At 49.8% G+C, this 15,925-nt stretch overlaps 1 protein-coding gene across 1 annotated transcript in view; it reads left to right on the top strand.

Annotated features, from left to right (window-relative positions):
* The window catches only part of LOC123488996 (AT-rich interactive domain-containing protein 5B-like), a gene marked incomplete at its 3' end in the record, with an annotated part of 41,039 nt that extends 27,520 nt beyond the window's left edge, over window positions 1-13,519 (top strand). Inside the window, exons 3-5 of the mRNA XM_045219718.1 lie at window positions 10,995-11,113; window positions 12,553-12,760; window positions 13,467-13,519. Of these exons, the coding sequence (XP_045075653.1) occupies window positions 10,995-11,113; window positions 12,553-12,760; window positions 13,467-13,519 (380 nt within the window). The remainder of the gene's footprint in view (window positions 1-10,994; window positions 11,114-12,552; window positions 12,761-13,466) is intronic.
* Window positions 13,520-15,925: the final 2,406 nt, after the last annotated feature.

The following is a 15,925-nucleotide window of genomic DNA, read 5'->3' as shown; positions in this document are numbered from 1 at the left end:
AGTCAAGGATCGGTAGGATAGTCAGTTTTACGAGGGCATGTTTGGCAGCATGAGTGAAGGAGGCTTTGTTGCGAAATAGGAAGCCGATTCTAGATTTAACTTTGGATTGGAGATTCTTTATGTGAGTCTGGAAGTTGAGTTTACTGTCTAACCAGACACCTAGATATTTGTAGTTGTCCACATACTCTAGGTCAGACCCGTCGAGAGTGGTGATTCTAGTCGGGTGGCGGGCGCTAGCAGCGTTCGATTGAAAAGCATGCATTTAGTTTTACTAGTGTTTAAGAGCAGTTGAAGGCTACTGAAGGATTGTTGTATGGCATTGAAGCTCGTTTGGAGGTTTGTTAACACAGTGTCCAATGAAGGGCCAGATGTATACAAAATGGTGTCGCTCTGCGTAGAGGTGGATCTGAGAGTCACCAGCAGCAAGAGCGACATCATTGATATACACAGAGAAAAGTGTCGGCCCAAGAATTGAACCCTGTGGCACCCCCATAGAGACTGCCATAGGTCCAGACAACAGGCCCTCCGATTTGACACACTGAACTCTATCTGAGAAGTAGTTGGTGAACCAGGCGAGGCAGTCATTTGAGAAACCAAGGCTATTTAGTCTGCCAATAAGAATGCGGTGGTTGACAGAGTCGAAAGCCTTGGCCAGGTCGATGAAGACGGCTGCACAGTACTGTCTATTATCAATCGTGGTTATAATATCGTTTAGGACCTTGAGCGTGGCTGAAGTGCACCCGTGACCAGCTCGAAACCGGATTGCATAGCGGAGAAGGTACGGTGGTATTCGAAATGGTCGATGATCTGTTTGTTGACTTGGCTTTCGAATACTTTCGAAAGGCAGGGCAGGATGGATATAGGTCTGTAGCAGTTTGGATCTAGAGTGTCACCCCCTTTGAAGAGGGGGATGACCGCGGCAGCTTTCCAATCTCTGGGGATCTCAGACGTTATGAAAGAGAGGTTGAACAAACTAGTAATAGGGGTTGCGACAATTTCGGCGGCTAGTTTTAGAAAGAAAGGGTCCAGATTGTCTAGCCCAGCTGATTTGTAGGGGTCCAGATTTTGCAGCGCTTTCAAAACATCAGCCGTCTGAATTTGTGTGAAGGAGAAGCGGGGGGGGCATGGGCAAGTTGCAGCAGAGGGTGCAGAGTTGGTGGCCGGGTTAGTGGTAGCCAGATGGATTGTTTCTGCCATGAAGCATAAACGGATATGATTAAGGGCATTTACACATATTTTACTGCACTGTACCATATCGTGGAGAGGAGAGGAGAGGAGAGGAGAGGAGAGGAGAGGAGAGGAGAGGAGAGGAGAGGAGAGGAGAGGAGAGGAGAGGAGAGGAGTGGAGGGGTGGTCATCTATGAACGTTTGTTCTTCAAGATGCTCAATCTGGCCTTAAATGGCCATGTACTCTTATAATCTCCACCGGCACAGCCAGAATAGGACTGGCCACCCCTCAGAGCCTGGTTCCTCTCTAGGTTTCTTCCTAGGTTCCTGCCTTTCTAGGGAGTTTTTCCTAGCCACCGTGCTTCTACATCTGCATTGCTTGCTTTTTGGTGTTTTAGACAGGATTTCTGTATAAGCACTTTGTGACATCTGCTGATGTAAAAAGGGCTTTATAAATACATTTGATTGATTGATTGGAGGAGTAGAGGGGTGGAGGAGTAAAGGGGTGGAGGAGAGGAGGAGTAGAGGGGTAGAGGGGTGGAGGAGTGGAGGAGTAGAGGGGTGGAGGAGTAGAGGGGTGGAGGAGTAGAGGAGTAGAGGGGTGGAGGAGTAGAGGAGTAGAGGGGTGGAGGAGTGGAGGAGTAGAGGGGTGGAGGAGTAGAGGGGTGGAGGAGTAGAGGAGTAGAGGAGTAGAGGGGTGGAGGAGTAGAGGAGTAGAGGGGTGGAGGAGTGGAGGAGTAGAGGGGTGGAGGAGTAGAGGGGTGGAGGAGTAGAGGAGTAGAGGGGTGGAGGAGTAGGGGGGTGGAGGAGTAGAGGAGTAGAGGGGTGGAGGAGTGGAGGAGTAGAGGAGTAGAGGGGTGGAGGAGTAGAGGGGTGGAGGAGTAGAGGAGTAGAGGGGTGGAGGAGTAGAGGGGTGGAGGAGTAGGGGAGTAGAGGGGTGGAGGAGTAGAGGGGTGGAGGAGTAGAGGGGTGGAGGAGTGGAAGGGGTGGAGGAGTAGAGGGGTGGAGGAGTGGAGGGGTGGAGGAGTGGAGGAGTGGAGGGGTGGAGGAGTAGAGGGGTGGAGGGGTGGAGGAGTAGAGGGGTGGAGGAGTAGGGGAGTAGAGGGGTGGAGGAGTAGAGGGGAGGAGGAGTAGAGGGTGGAGGAGTAGAGGAGTGGAGGGGGTGGAGGAGTGGAGGAGTAGAGGGGTGGAGGGGTGGAGGAGTAGAGGGGTGGAGGAGTAGAGGGGTGGAGGAGTAGAGGAGTAGAGGGGTGGAGGAGTAGAGGGGTGGAGGGGTGGAGGAGTAGAGGGTGGAGGAGTAGAGGGGTGGAGGAGTGGAGGAGTAGAGGGGGTGGAGGGGTGGAGGAGTAGAGGGGTGGAGGAGTAGAGGGGTGGAGGAGTAGAGGGGTGGAGGAGTAGAGGGGTGGAGGAGTGGAAGAGTAGAGGGGTGGAGGAGTAGAGGGGTGGAAGAGTAGAGGGGTGGAGGGGTGGAGGAGTAGGGGAGTAGAGGGGTGGAGGAGTAGAGGGGTGGAGGAGTAGAGGAGTAGAGGGGTGGAGGAGTAGAGGGGAGGAGGAGTAGAGGGTGGAGGAGTAGAGGAGTGGAGGGGTGGAGGAGTGGAGGAGTAGAGGGGTGGAGGAGTAGAGGGGTGGAGGAGTAGAGGGGTGGAGGAGTGGAGGGGTGGAGGAGTAGAGGGGTGGAGGAGTGGAGGAGTAGAGGGGTGGAGGAGTAGAGGGGTGGAGGAGTAGAGGGGTGGAGGGGTGGAGGAGTAGGGGAGTAGAGGGGTGGAGGAGTAGAGGAGTAGAGGGGTGGAGGAGTAGAGGGGTGGAGGGGTGGAGGAGTAGAGGGGTGGAGGGGTGGAGGAGTAGAGGGGTGGAGGAGTAGAGGAGTGGAGGAGTAGAGGGGTGGAGGAGTGGAGGAGTAGGGGGGTGGAGGAGTAGGGGAGTAGAGGGGTGGAGGAGTAGAGGAGTAGAGGGGTGGAGGAGTGGAGGAGTAGAGGAGTAGGGGAGTAGAGGGGTGGAGGAGTGGAGGAGTAGAGGGGTGGAGGGATGGAGGAGTAGAGGGGTGCATTCGGAAAGCATTCAGACCCCCTGACTTTTTCGACATTTTGTTACGTTACAACCTTATTCTAAAATGGATTAAATTAATTTTTCTTCATCAATTTTTTACATTTTTTTTTTCAATCTACACACAATACCCCATAATGACAAAGCAAAAACAGGTTTTTATTTTTTTTTGCAAATTTCTTACAAATAAAAAACAGAAAAACCTTATTTACGTAAGTATTCAGACCGTTTGCTATGAGACTCGAAATTGAGCTTAGGTGCATCCTGTTTCCATTGATCATCCTTGAGATGTTTCTACACGTTAATTGGAGTCCACCTGTGGTAAATTCAATTGATTGGACATGATTTGGAAAGGCACACACCTGTCTGTATAAGGTCCCACAGTTGACGGTGTATGTCAGAGCAAAACCAAGCCATGAGGTCGAAGGAATTGTCCGTAGCGCTCAGAGACAGGATTGTGTCGAGGCACAGATCTGGGGAAGGGTACAAAAAAATGTCTGCAGCATTGAAGGTCCCCAAGAACACAGTGGCCTCCATCATTCTTAAATGGAAGAAGTTTGGAACCACCAAGACTCTTCCTAGAGCTGGCCGCCCAGCCAAACTGAGCAATCGGGGAGAAGGGCCTTGGTCAGGGAGGTGACCAAGAACACGATGGTCACTCTGACAGAGCTCAAGACTTCCTCTGTGGAGATGGGAGAACCTTCCAGAAGGGCAACAATCTCTGCAGCACTCCAACAAACAGGCCTTTATGGTAGAGTGGCCAGACGGAAGCCACTCCTCAGTAAAAGGCACATGACAGCCCGCTTGGAGTTTGCCAAAAGGCACCTAAAGATTCTCTGGTCTGATGAACCAAGATTGAACTCTTTGGTCTGAATGCCGAGCATCACGTCTGGAGGAAACCTGGCACCATCCCTACGGTGAAGCATGGTGGTGGCAGCATCATGCTGTGGGGATGTTTTTCAGCGGCAGGGACTGGGAGACTAGTCAGGATTGAGGCAAAGATGAACGGAGCAAAGTACAGAGAGATCCTTGATCCCTGCATTGTTGGTTAAGGGCTGTAAGTAAGCATTTCCCTGTAAGGTCTACACCAGTTGTATTCGGCGCATGTGACAAATACAATTTGATTTGATTTGATGAAAACCTGCTCCAGAGCTCTCAGGACCTCAGACTGGAGCGAAGGTTCACCTTCAAACAGGACAACGACCCTAAGCACACAGCCAAGACAACACAGGAGTGGCTTCGGGACAAGTCTCTGAATGTCCTTGAGTGGCCCAGCCAGAGCCCGATCGAACATCTCTGGAGAGACCTGAAAATAGCTGTGCAGCGACGCTCCCCATCCAACCTGACAGAGCTTGAGAGGATCTGCAGAGAAGAATGGGAGAAACTCACCAAATACAGGTGTGCCAAGCTTGTAGTGTCATACCCAAGAAGACTCGAGGCTGTAATCTCTGTCAAAGGTGCTTCAACAAAGTACTGAGTAAAGGGTCTGAATACTTATGTTAATTGGGGTGCAAAAAAATCTAAACATGTGTTTTTTGTCATTATGGGGTATTGTGTGTAGATTGATGAGGGAAAAAAAAAATGTAATCAATTTTATAATAAGGCTGTAACCTAACAAAATGTGGAAAAAGTCAAGGGGTCTGAATACTTTCCGAATGCACTGTACATATTCACACCCCTGAGTCAATACATGTTAGAATCACCTTTTGCAGTCTCTAAGCACTTTGCACACCTGGATTGTACCATATTTGAACATTATTCTTTAAAAAATTCTTCAAGCTCTGTCAAGTTGGTTGTTGATCATTGCTACACAGCCATTTTCAGGTCTTGCCATAGATTCTCAAGCCAATTTAAGTCAAAACTGTAACTAGGCCACTCAGGAACGTTCGATGTCATCTTGGTAAACAACAACAGTGTAGATTTGGCCTTGGGTTTTAGGTTTTTGGATTCAGGACATTAAGTTCATTTCTTTGCCACCTTTGTTTATAGTTTTCCTTTAGTGCCTCACTGCAAACAGGATGCATGTTTTGGATTAGTTTTATTCTGGACAGACTTCCTGCTTTTCACTCCGTCCTTTAGGTTAATATTGTGGAGTAACTACAGTGTTGTTGATCCATCCTCAGTTCTCTCCTATCACAGCCATTAAACTCTGTAACTGTTACAGATAATTGTATGTGTTGGGGTACAGAGATGAGGTAGTCATTCAAAAATCACGTTAAACACTATTATTGCACACAGTGAGTCCGTGCAACTTACTATGTGACTTGTTCAGCACATTTTTACTCCTGAACTTATTTAGGCTTGCCATAACAAAGGGGTTGAATACTTATTGACTCAAGACATTTTTCATTTTTAATTCATAAAAAAATAAATGATAGAAAACATAATTCCACTTTGACATTATGGGGTACTGTGTGCAGGCCAGTGAATGTTTGACATTATGGGGTATTGTGTGCAGGCCAGTGAATGACAGACATTATGGGGTACTGTGTGCAGGCCAGTGAATGTTTGACATTATGGGGTACTGTGTGCAGGCCAGTGAATGTTTGACATTATGGGGTATTGTGTGCAGGCCAGTGAATGTTTGACATTATGGGGTATTGTGTGCAGGCCAGTGAATGTTTGACATTATGAGGTATTGTGTGCAGGCCAGTGAATGTTTGACATTATGGGGTACTGTGTGCAGGCCAGTGAATGTTTGACATTATGGGGTATTGTGTGCAGGCCAGTGAATGTTTGACATTATGGGGTACTGTGTGCAGGCCAGTGAATGTTTGACATTATGGGGTATTGTGTGCAGGCCAGTTGTCACGGTCGTCTGACGAATGAGTAGACCAAAGCGCAGCGCGTTGAGTGAACATGATGACTTTATTTAATCAAAGCAACCACGAAAACAAATAAACGAATGACGATAGTGAAGTCCACAGTGACAAATGACTGTACATGGAACAAAAACCCACCAACACACAGTGAAACCACAACAGTTTAAATATGGCTCCCAATCAGAGATAACGAGCCGACAGCTGTCACTCGTTACCTCCGATTGGGAGTCACATGAATAATCAAGAACCACCACAACATAGAAATGCACAACTAGAAATCCCAACATAGAAATACACCCAAATGAAAATGAACAACCCTGGCTCCATAAATCAGAGTCCCTGGAGCCAGAGTGTCACAGTACCCCCCCCTAAAGGTGCGAACTCCGAGCGCACCAGCATACAGTCTAGGGGAGGGTCTGGGTGGGCGTCTGTCCATGGTGGCGGCTCTGGCACTGGTCGTGGTCCCCACCCCACCATAGTCACTACCCGCTTACGTAGCCTCCTCCAAATGACCACCCTCCAATATAACCCCACTGGATTAAGGGGCAGCACCGGACTAAGAGGCAGCACCGGACTAAGGGGCAACACCGGACTAAGGGACAGCACCAGGAGAAGGGGCAGCACCAGGATAAGGGGCAGCACCAGACTAAGGGGCAGCACCAGACTAAGGGGCAGCACCAGACTAAGGGGCAGCACCAGGATAAGGGGCAGCACCAGGATAAGGGGCAGTACCGGACTAAATGGCGGATCCTGGCTGGCTGGCTCTGGCAGATCCTGGCTGGCTGGCGGATCCTGGCTGGACGGCTCTGGCGGATCCTGGCTGGACGGCTCTGGCGGATCCTGGCTGGACGGCTCTGGCGGATCCTGGCTGGACGGCTCTGGCGGATCCTGGCTGGACGGCTCTGGCGGATCCTGGCTGGACGGCTCTGGCGGATCCTGGCTGGACAGCTCTGGCGGATCCTGGCTGGACGGCTCATGGCTGGCTGACGGATCTGGCTGCTCATGGCTGGCTGACGGATCTGGCTGCTCATGGCTGGCTGACGGATCTGGCTGCTCATGGCTGGCGGAAGGCTCTGGCTGCTCATGGCTGGCTGACGGATCTGGCTGCTCATAGCTGGCGGAAGGCTCTGGCTGATCCTGTCTGGCGGAAGGCTCTGGCTGATCCTGTCTGGCGGAAGGCTCTGGCTGATCCTGTCTGGCAGACGGCTCTGGCTGATCCTGTCTGGCGGAAGGCTCTAGCGGCTCCTGTCTGGCGGAAGGCTCTAGCGGCTCCGATCTGGCGGACGGCTCTGAAGGCTCATGGCAGACGGGCGGCTTTGCAGGCTCAGTACAGACGGGCGGCTTTAGCGCCGTAGGGGCAGACGGGTAGTTCAAGCGCCGTTGGGCAGACGGGCAGTTCAGGCACCGTTGGGCAGACGGGCAGTTCAGGCGCCGTTGGGCAGACGGGCAGTTCAGGCCCCGTTGGGCAGACGGCAGATTCTGGCCGTCTGAGGCGCACCGTAGGCCTGGTGCGTGGTGCCGGAACTGGAGGTACCGGGCTGAGGACACGCATCTCAGGGCTAGTGCGGGGAGAAGGAACAGGGCATGCTGGGCCCTGGGGACGCACCGTAGGCCTGATGCGTGGTGCCGGAACTGGTGGTCCCAGGCTGAGGACACGCATCTCAGGGCTTTTATGGTGCGTGGAGCAGGAACAGGCCGGGCTGGGCTGGCGACGCGCACCGTATCCCTGGTGCGAGTGGCCGGAACAGGCCGGGCCGGGCTGGCGAAGCGCACCGTATCCCTGGTGCGTGGAGCAGGAACAGGCCGGGCTGGGCTGGCGACGCGCACCGTATCCCTGGTGCGAGTGGCCGGAACAGGCCGGGCCGGGCTGGCGAAGCGCACCATATCCCTGGTGCGTGGAGCAGGAACAGGCCGGGCTGGGCTGGCGACGCGCACCGTATCCCTGGTGCGAGTGGCCGGAACAGGCCGGGCCGGGCTGGCGGCGCACCATATCCCTGGTGCGTGAGCAGGAACCGGCCGGGCTGGGCTGGCGACGCACACCGTAGGTTCTGTGCGTGGAGCAGGAACAGGCCGGGCTGGGCTGGCGACGCACACCGTAGGTTCTGTGCGTGGAGCAGGAACAGGCCGGGCTGGGCTGGCGACGCACACCTTAGGTTCTGTGCGTGGAGCAGGAACAGGCCGGGCTGGGCTGGCGACGCACACCGTAGGTTCTGTGCGTGGAGCAGGAACAGGCCGGGCTGGGCTGGCGACGCACACCGTAGGTTCTGTGCGTGGAGCAGGAACAGGCCGGGCTGGACTGGCGACGCACACCGTAGGTTCTGTGCGTGGAGCAGGAACAGGCCGGGCTGGACTGGCGACGCACACCGTGGGCTTGATGCGTGGAGTAGGAACAGGCCGGTCCGTACTGGGAACACACACCACTGGCTTTAACTGGGGATCAGGAACGGGCCGGACCGGACTGGTAACACACATCAGTCTCTCACGCCGTGCCGCAACAACTTCCCTTCCTCTACTCGCCAATGGCTCCCGTAATCCGATAGCCTTCTCTCCACGTCTCCCTGTGGCAGCCTCCTGCTGCCCAGCCGCCTAAGCCATGTGCCCCCCAAAAAACTTTTTGGGGTTGCCTCTCGTCCTTCCAACGATGACCCTGCTGACGCCGTTGCTCCTCTCTCGCCAGGGCCTTGATCTTCCCCCAAGGTCCCTTGCCCCCGAGCATGTCCTCCCAGGACCACGATTTGCCCACCTGGGCCATCGCCAGCCTCTCGATCTCCTTACCCGGCGCCTCCTCCCATGTCCAGTCTCTTTGCTCCTGGACACGCTGCTTGGTCCTTTTATGGTGGGTTTTTCTGTCACGGTCGTCTGACGAATGAGTAGACCAAAGCGCAGCGCGTTGAGTGAACATGATGACTTTATTTAATCAAAGCAACCACGAAAACAAATAAACGAATGACGATAGTGAAGTCCACAGTGACAAATGACTGTACATGGAACAAAAACCCACCAACACACAGTGAAACCACAACAGTTTAAATATGGCTCCCAATCAGAGATAACGAGCCGACAGCTGTCACTCGTTACCTCCGATTGGGAGTCACATGAATAATCAAGAACCACCACAACATAGAAATGCACAACTAGAAATCCCAACATAGAAATACACCCAAATGAAAATGAACAACCCTGGCTCCATAAATCAGAGTCCCTGGAGCCAGAGTGTCACACCAGTGAATGTAATAGCGTTGCCGTTGAGTGCGGTATTGAGCTGTAGTGATTTGTGTTCATCCTGTGTGTTCATATCACATGGTTCATATGTCATCAGGCAGCGGTACAGTAAAGAGCAGGGTAGTAGAACCCTGTGTTCCCTCTCATCAGTAAAGAGCAGGGGAGTAGAACCCTGTGTTCCCTCTCATCTCTCATCTCCACCTGATTTAATCATCACTGAAACTCATTCTACCACCTGCCTCAATAGGAGGAGCTCATTGGCCTGTTCCACTTTAGTTCCCCAGTTTGAATAAAGGAGGGTTGAGATGTTACCAGGCCTTAGTCTGTGTTTGTGTGGCTGACACTTGACCCCAGTGTGTTTCTGTCCCCCTGTCTCCCCAGATTCCACTGTGTATCTGACTCCACTGTCTCTCAGTGTATCTGACTCCACTGTGTCTCTGTGTCTCTGACTCCACTGTGTCTCTGACTCCGCTGTGTCTCTGTGTCTCTGACTCCGCTGTGTCTCTGTGTCTCTGACTCCTCTGTGTCTCTGACTCCTCTGTGTCTCTGACTCCTCTGTGTCTCTGACTCCACTGTGTCTCTGTGTCTCTGACTCCTCTGTGTCTCTGACTCCACTGTGTCTCTGACTCCGCTGTGTCTCTGTGTCTCTGACTCCGCTGTGTCTCTGTGTCTCTGACTCCTCTGTGTCTCTGACTCCACTGTGTCTCTGTGTCTCTGACTCCACTGTGTCTCTGTGTCTCTGACTCCGCTGTGTCTCTGTGTCTCTGACTCCGCTGTGTCTCTGTGTCTCTGACTCCTCTGTGTCTCTGACTCCACTGTGTCTCTGTGTCTCTGACTCCACTGTGTCTCAGTGTATCTGACTCCACTGTGTCTCTGTGTCTCTGACTCCGCTGTGTCTCTGTGTCTCTGACTCCGCTGTGTCTCTGTGTCTCTGACTCCACTGTGTCTCTGTGTCTCTGACTCCGCTGTGTCTCTGTGTCTCTGACTCCGCTGTGTCTCTGTGTCTCTGACTCCGCTGTGTCTCTGTGTCTCTGACTCCTCTGTGTCTCTGACTCCACTGTGTCTCTGTGTCTCTGACTCCGCTGTGTCTCTGTGTCTCTGACTCCTCTGTGTCTCTGACTCCTCTGTGTCTCTGACTCCACTGTGTCTCTGTGTCTCTGACTCCACTGTGTCTCAGTGTATCTGACTCCACTGTGTCTCTGTGTCTCTGACTCCGCTGTGTCTCTGTGTCTCTGACTCCGCTGTGTCTCTGTGTCTCTGACTCCACTGTGTCTCTGTGTCTCTGACTCCGCTGTGTCTCTGTGTCTCTGACTCCTCTGTGTCTCTGACTCCTCTGTGTCTCTGACTCCACTGTGTCTCTGTGTCTCTGACTCCACTGTGTCTCAGTGTATCTGACTCCACTGTGTCTCTGTGTCTCTGACTCCGCTGTGTCTCTGTGTCTCTGACTCCGCTGTGTCTCTGTGTCTCTGACTCCACTGTGTCTCTGTGTCTCTGACTCCGCTGTGTCTCTGTGTCTCTGACTCCGCTGTGTCTCTGTGTCTCTGACTCTTCTGTGTCTCTGACTCCACTGTGTCTCTGTGTCTCTGACTCCGCTGTGTCTCTGTGTCTCTGACTCCTCTGTGTCTCTGACTCCTCTGTGTCTCTGACTCCACTGTGTCTCTGTGTCTCTGACTCCGCTGTGTTTCTGTGTCTCTGACTCCACTCTGTTGACAACAGTGTTTCTCTCTCGCTCTCCTCTAGCTCCCAACCTGAAGGGCCGGCCTCGGAAAAAGAAGCTGTCCGTCTTGCAACGCCGCGACTCCCAGAATACACCAGCAGGCAAGGAGACGGCCAACACAGAGGGCAAGGCCCCCGCCAAGGTACAGCATATGATAGCAATAGCATTAGCACTTGTCTCTCCTGTGGGCCCCCAGGTATAGCATTCATTAGTATTTAGTATTTAGTATTTTATTAGGATCCCCAATACTACTAACGCAGCAGCTACTCTTCCTGGGGTCCACACATAACATAAAACATGACAAAATACACAACATCAAAATACAATAACTCAAGGACTGAACTACATAGATTTAAAATAGTATGTTCACACTTACGCCGACACATACAGTACCAGTCAAAAGTTTGAACACACCTACTCATTCCAGGGATTTTCTTTATTTTTTACTATTTTCTACATTGTAGAATAATAGTGAAGACATCAAAACTATGAAATAACACATATGGAATCATGTAGTAACCAAAAAAGTTTTAAACAAATAAAATGTATATGTTATATTTGAGATTCTTCAAATAGCCACCCTTTGCCTTGACAACAGCTCTTCTGGGAAGGCTTTCCAGTGGATGTTGAAATATTGCTGTGGGGACTGGCTTCCATTCAGCCACAAGAGCATTAGTGAGGTCGGGCACTGATGTTGGGCGATTAGGCCTGGCTCGCAGTCTGGGGATGAGGTCAGGGTCCCAGTCAAGACAAACCATTTCTGTATGGAGCTAGCTTTGTGCACGGGAGCATTGTCATGCTGAAACAGGAAAGGGCCTTCCCAAACTGTTGCCACAAAGCTGGAAGCACAGAATCGTCTAGAATGTCATTGTATGCTGTAGCGTTAAGATTTCCCATCACTGGAACTAAGGGGCCTAGCCCGAATCATGAAAAACAGCCCCAGAGCATTATTCCTCCTCCACCAAACTTTACAGTTGGCACTATGCATTCGGGCAGGTAGCGTTCTCCTGGCATCCGCGAAACCCAGATTTGTCCGTCAGACTGCCATATGATGAAGCATGATTCATCACTCCAGAGAACACGTTTCCACTGCTCCAGAGTCCAATGGCGGCGAGCTTTACACCACTCCAGCTGACGCTTGGTGTTGCGCATGGTGATCTTAGGCTTGTGTGTGGCTGCTCTGCCATGGAAACCCATTTCATGAAGCTCCCCATGAACAGTTCTTGTGCTGACGTTGCTTCCAGAGGCAGTTTGGAATTTAGTAGTGAATGTTGCAACCGCAGACAGAAGATTTTTACGCGCTACGCGCTTCAGCACTCAGCGGTCCCGTTCTGTGAGCTTGTGTGGCCTACCACTTCGCGGCTGAGGTGTTGTTGCTCCTAGAGTCGTTTCCACTTCACATTAACAGCACTTACAGTTGACCGGGGCAGCTCTAGCAGGGCAGAAATTTGACGAACTGACTTGTTGGAAAGGTGGCATCCTATGACGGTGACATGTTGAGAGTCACTGAGCTCTTCAGTATTGATTTGACTTTCCATTGATTCTGCTCATCTCTTCCCTCATGTCCTTGTCTGTCTGCAGGTGAAGCCTGAGTCCAAGGCAGAGGGGCCCAGGGGACCTAGAGGCAGCAGCTGCTGTCAGAGGGTCTCCCCCTCCTCTAAAAGAAGAACAGGTGAAGGAGGTGAGGAGTGTCCTGCTGACGAACAAGCCTTTCTAGTAGCTCTGTATAAATACATGAAGGAGAGGAAGACGCCCATAGAGAGGATCCCCTACCTGGGCTTCAGACAGAGTAAGTAGAACCCTCCTTCTTTTACTGCCTCTATCGTTCTATCCTCGAGAGGAGGAGAGGAGAGGAGAGGAGAGGAGAGGAGAGGAGAGGAGAGGAGCGGAGGAGATGAGATGAGAGGGGAGAGGAGGAGAGGAGAGGAGGAGATGAGAGGGGAGAGGAGAGGAGGATGGAGAGGAGAGGAGAGGATGAAGAGGAGAGGAGAGGATGAAGAGGAGAGGAGAGGAGAGGAGAGGAGAGGAGAGGAGAGGAGAGGAGAGGAGAGGAGAGGAGAGGAGAGGAGAGGAGAGGAGAGGAGAGGAGAGGGAGAGGGAGAGGAGAGGAGGATATGGGGTTAGGAGAGGAGAGAGAAGGCCATCCTGACAAATGCATTGAATCCTGATGAAAGCCAGATTGATCAGCCTCTCTGGAGTCCATCAGTAATATTCAGATGCCTTTTAGAGAATGTCATTGACAGACACTACAGTCTGGAATTGGCCTATACTTTCTAATTCATATGTTAATATTACAGTATTACAAACAGGTTTTCTTTTTCATGTAAGAAGTGTTGACATTTCAATAACACCTTAAATCCCTTTGTGAAGACAACACTATTAAATGTTGTTGTTATGACGGACTGACTGACTGTATTATATAGACAGTGTATGCCAGCTGGGTTTGTCTTGGTGTTATTGTCTTATTGATCCCAATATTATTGTCCCTCTAACAGTAAACCTTTGGACTATGTTTCAAGCAGCAGAGACACTGGGAGGATATGAGCTGGTAAGTGACTTCTCTGTCTAAATCATGGTGAAATAAAGGCTTTCTGTGTCCCTCAGTGTTTCCTCTGGCTACACAACAGTCCCTGAGAAAGAACCAGAGAGACTTTAACATGTTTAAGACTGCGTACCAAATGGCACCCTATTCCCTGTATAGTGCACTGCTTTTGACCAGAGTCCTACGTAGTGCACTATAGAGGGAATAGGGTGCAGTTTAGGACACACCCTACGACTAGCTGCGAAATGAGTGTTTGCTAGCCAGGGCTTGGCTGGAGCCTCAGCCAGATTCAACATCCAGCCAGAGTGATGGGGTTGTTATAGAATCTACAGCTGGAAAACATGTGGAACTCTGTTGGTTGGGATTGTACTGTACTCTACCCACACTGGGATGGTGAAAGGACCATTATAGTATGGTGTAACAGACTAGAGACAGTAAAGGACCATTATAGCATGGTGTAACAGACTAGAGACAGTAAAGGACCATTATAGTATGGTGTAACAGACTAGAGACAGTAAGGGACCATTATAGTATGGTGTAACAGACTAGAGACAGTAAAGGACCATTATAGTATGGTGTAACAGACTAGAGACAGTAAAGGACCATTATAGTATGGTGTAACAGACTAGAGACAGTAAAGGACCATTATAGCATGGTGTAACAGACTAGAGACAGTAAAGGACCGTTATAGTATGGTGTAACAGACTAGAGACAGTAAAGGACCATTATAGTATGGTGTAACAGACTAGAGACAGTAAAGGACCATTATAGTATGGGTGTAACAGACTAGAGACAGTAAAGGACCATTATAGTATGGTGTAACAGACTAGAGACAGTAAAGGACCATTATAGTATGGTGTAACAGACTAGAGACAGTAAAGGACCATTATAGTATGGTGTAACAGACTAGAGACAGTAAAGGACCATTATAGTATGGTGTAACAGACTAGAGACAGTAAAGGACCATTATAGTATGGTGTAACAGAATAGAGACAGTAAAGGACCATTATAGCATGGTGCAACAGACTAGAGACAGTAAAGGACCATTATAGTATGGGTGTAACAGACTAGAGACAGTAAAGGACCATTATAGCATGGTGTAACAGACTAGAGACAGTAAAGGACCATTATAGCATGGTGTAACAGAATAGAGACAGTAAAGGACCATTATAGTATGGTGTAACAGACTAGAGACAGTAAGGACCATTATAGTATGGTGTAACAGACTAGAGACAGTAAAGGACCATTATAGCATGGTGTAACAGACTAGAGACAGTAAAGGACCATTACTAGTATGGTGTAACAGACTAGAGACAGTAAAGGACCATTATAGTATGGTGTAACAGACTAGAGACAGTAAAGGACCATTATAGCATGGTGTAACAGACTAGAGACAGTAAAGGACCATTATAGTATGGTGTAACAGACTAGAGACAGTAAAGGACCATTATAGTATGGTGTAACAGACTAGAGACAGTAAAGGACCATTATAGTATGGTGTAACAGACTAGAGACAGTAAAGGACCATTATAGTGTGGTGTAACAGACTAGAGAAACAGTTAATGGATTCCACTTGGCAGTTCATTACATTTACATTTACATTTACGTCATTTAGCAGACGCTCTTATCCAGAGCGACTTACAAATTGGTGCATTCACCCTATAGCCAGTGGGATAACCACTTCACAATTATTATTATTATTATTATTATTATTATTATTATTATTTTATTTTATTTTATTTTTTAGGTGCGGGGGGTAGAATGATTACTTTATCCTATCTGACATACAGCTCATCTCTGCTATGACGAAACCATTAGGGTCATCACAGTCAAAACATGCAGCGTTATTCAGATATCCTAAACGATAGCGTTGTTATTGATAGCACTGATGACAGAAAGGACCATGGAAAGAGAGCGAGAGATAGTGAGAGACAGAGAAGCAGCCAAAATGTTTGTGTGATGATGAACACAACAGGAAACTATTTATTTGAACTAAAAGCTTCTGTGAAGTCGTTAATAATGTATTGACATATGGAAAGAGCTGCTACAGGAAGCTCTTTATAACATATTGACGTATTGATAGAGCTGCTACAGGAAGCTCTTTATAACATATTGACGTATTGATAGAGCTGCTACAGGAAGCTCTTTATAACATATTGACGTATTGATAGAGCGGCTACAGGAAGCTCTTTATAACATATTGACGTATTGATAGAGCTGCTACAGGAAGCTCTTTTTATAACATATTGACGTATTGATAGAGCTGCTACAGGAAGCTCTTTATAACATATTGACGTATTGATAGAGCTGCTACAGGAAGCTCTTTATAACATATTGACGTATTGATAGAGCTGCTACAGGAAGCTCTTTATAACATATTGACGTATTGATAGAGCTGCTACAGGAAGCTCT

The sequence above is a fragment of the Coregonus clupeaformis genome, unplaced genomic scaffold (genome assembly GCF_020615455.1).
Source record: "Coregonus clupeaformis isolate EN_2021a unplaced genomic scaffold, ASM2061545v1 scaf2661, whole genome shotgun sequence".
Lineage (NCBI taxonomy): Eukaryota > Metazoa > Chordata > Actinopteri > Salmoniformes > Salmonidae > Coregonus > Coregonus clupeaformis.
Note: the sequence above shows the minus strand (reverse complement) of the source record. Positions and strands in the feature narration are given on the sequence as shown.